The sequence below is a fragment of the Malurus melanocephalus genome, unplaced genomic scaffold (genome assembly GCF_030028575.1).
Source record: "Malurus melanocephalus ecotype Western Australia unplaced genomic scaffold, MMel_1.1 scaffold_316, whole genome shotgun sequence".
In the NCBI taxonomy this organism is placed as follows: Eukaryota; Metazoa; Chordata; class Aves; order Passeriformes; family Maluridae; genus Malurus; species Malurus melanocephalus.
This window is the reverse complement of record NW_026623548.1, coordinates 123,993-125,863: the sequence shown is the minus strand read 5'-3', so window position 1 is coordinate 125,863 and position 1,871 is coordinate 123,993. Positions and strand designations below refer to the sequence as shown.

Genomic DNA, 1,871 nt, shown 5'->3' with positions numbered 1-1,871 from the left:
GCTGGCAGTGCTGTTTTACAACCCCCAGAGCACAGAATTATCAAATCTCACTGGCACAGCCCGAATTAGGGAGGCCCAASCCAATTTCAGCCTCAGGTGGACACCTCCCACCCCATCCCCGTGTCTCCCCAGCCTGACCCAGATGAGCAAAGCCCCGAGGTACCTGGAAGCTGTAGAGCACGGCAATGTTGATCTCCACCAGGGCTTGGTCCTTCCACAGCGAGGACGTTTTCCTCATGTCCAGGTTCATTTTCTTGGCCACTTGCTGCAATAACAAGGAGAAGGATTTAATGGCCAAACCCTGAGGAMTGGAGATCTCTGCTTGGGGACAGGAACCACAGGAGAGGCCCAGGCTGACACAAGGAATCCATGGGGCATGGAAGGGCTGRTGCTTTGCCTCCTTTTGGGAAGAAATCCTGCCTTTTCCTCTCCATGGCAGGAGCGCGGCCTTTCCTCCTCCTGGACCAGGGGCAGGTGGCCAAACACTGCTGAGGCCACCAGGACAGCTGGACACTCCCACTGCTGTCACCCCTCTGGTTATCAGGAGCCTGGGGAGGGGTAGAGCCCCTCGAAATAACGCAGCATTCCTTGGAAGGTTTGGATGGACTCAGATCCACCCTCCCATGCCTTGGCTCTGTCTCTGAGCCATGGTTGGACATCCCCTGAGCCATGGCTGAATGGGGAATGTCCATGGTGGTCCAGAGGGACCAGCTGGAGGGTCCCCAAGCTCAAGAACGGCCCTGAGGAGCCACCACGTGTCTCAGCACCCTTTCATATTTTAGCTCTTGACTACAGCATGACCAGGTCCTGCTGATCCCTAAGATTCTTTGGGAATCCTGTGGGAAGCTCAACAGGGATCACACTGTGCTGGACACCAGCTGGCCCCACAGGACTGGAAGATTTTGGGGAATCGCCATTCCAGGCAAAGCTGTCCCAGTAACCCCACAGCCCCAGGAGCAGCAGGAGAGGGAGTCACCTCCAGGATGTTGTAGCGGGAGTTGTCGCAGTAGTCCCGGACGCCGATCTCCGTGCCCATGTACCAACCGCTGAAGGGACACGCGGAGAACTCCAAGCCCCCGATCTCCAGGAGCATGTTGGACACCGCTGGCAGCCCGTACCACTTCAGGCCCAGGTCCTTAAACCACTCAAACCTGCCAAGAACAGAGCCAGGATTGGGCAACCAGCCAGGAATTTCCCACYCAGCACAGGCAGGGGGATGGGGGAGGTCATTTTGCTACCAGGGTGAAGGATGTGAGCAGGACATTTCCATCAGCACCTCCCTTAGGGGCTGTTTATGGGGACAAGGTGATTAAGGAGTGATGTGAGCCCTGGGAGGCTTCAAGGAAAGGGAAACTTCCCAAGAAAATCAATATGGATATGGATATGGAGTGGAGGGAAGACCTGGAAGAGGATCTTGAGTCCTGGGAGGCTTCAAGGAAAGGGAAACTTCCCAAGAAAATCTATCTGTATATGAAAATTGAGTGGAGGGAAGACCTGGAAAAGGATTTTGGATGAAGCCCCTAATGAAAAGCTGAGCATGGGATGAGAAACCAGAGGATCTCAGTCCTGCTGACCCCCTCRAGCAGTTTTGGGGCTGCCCCGGACTCACTTGGGGTGCCGGATGGGCACTTCCAGCACGAGCTCCGGCGGGATTTCGAAGAGCTCCGGGTCGTTGCCGTTGGCTTGGAGGAGCAGGGGCAGGATGTCGAAGCGCCCATACGGCGCCTTCCAGCCTTGCTGGATGCAGATCTGCGGGGGAAATAAAGGCAGGGGTGATGTTCCAGMAGGGTCACCTGCTCCTCGGGTGCTGTGGGCAGGAATTGTGTGCCCATGGGTGCGACTCTCAACAGGATTTCTGTCCTTGTGGTTGA

The 1,871-nt window shown here is 56.2% G+C and overlaps 1 protein-coding gene across 1 annotated transcript in view; it reads right to left on the bottom strand.

Moving 5' to 3' along the window:
- The window catches only part of NOS1 (nitric oxide synthase 1), a 24,813-nt gene that overhangs the window by 19,180 nt on the left and 3,762 nt on the right, over positions 1 to 1,871 (bottom strand). The window contains exons 4-6 of the mRNA XM_057377443.1: positions 1,610 to 1,855; positions 977 to 1,151; positions 164 to 265 (exon numbers count right to left, since the gene is read on the bottom strand). Coding sequence (XP_057233426.1) covers positions 164 to 265; positions 977 to 1,151; positions 1,610 to 1,855 — 523 coding nt within the window. The remainder of the gene's footprint in view (positions 1 to 163; positions 266 to 976; positions 1,152 to 1,609; positions 1,856 to 1,871) is intronic.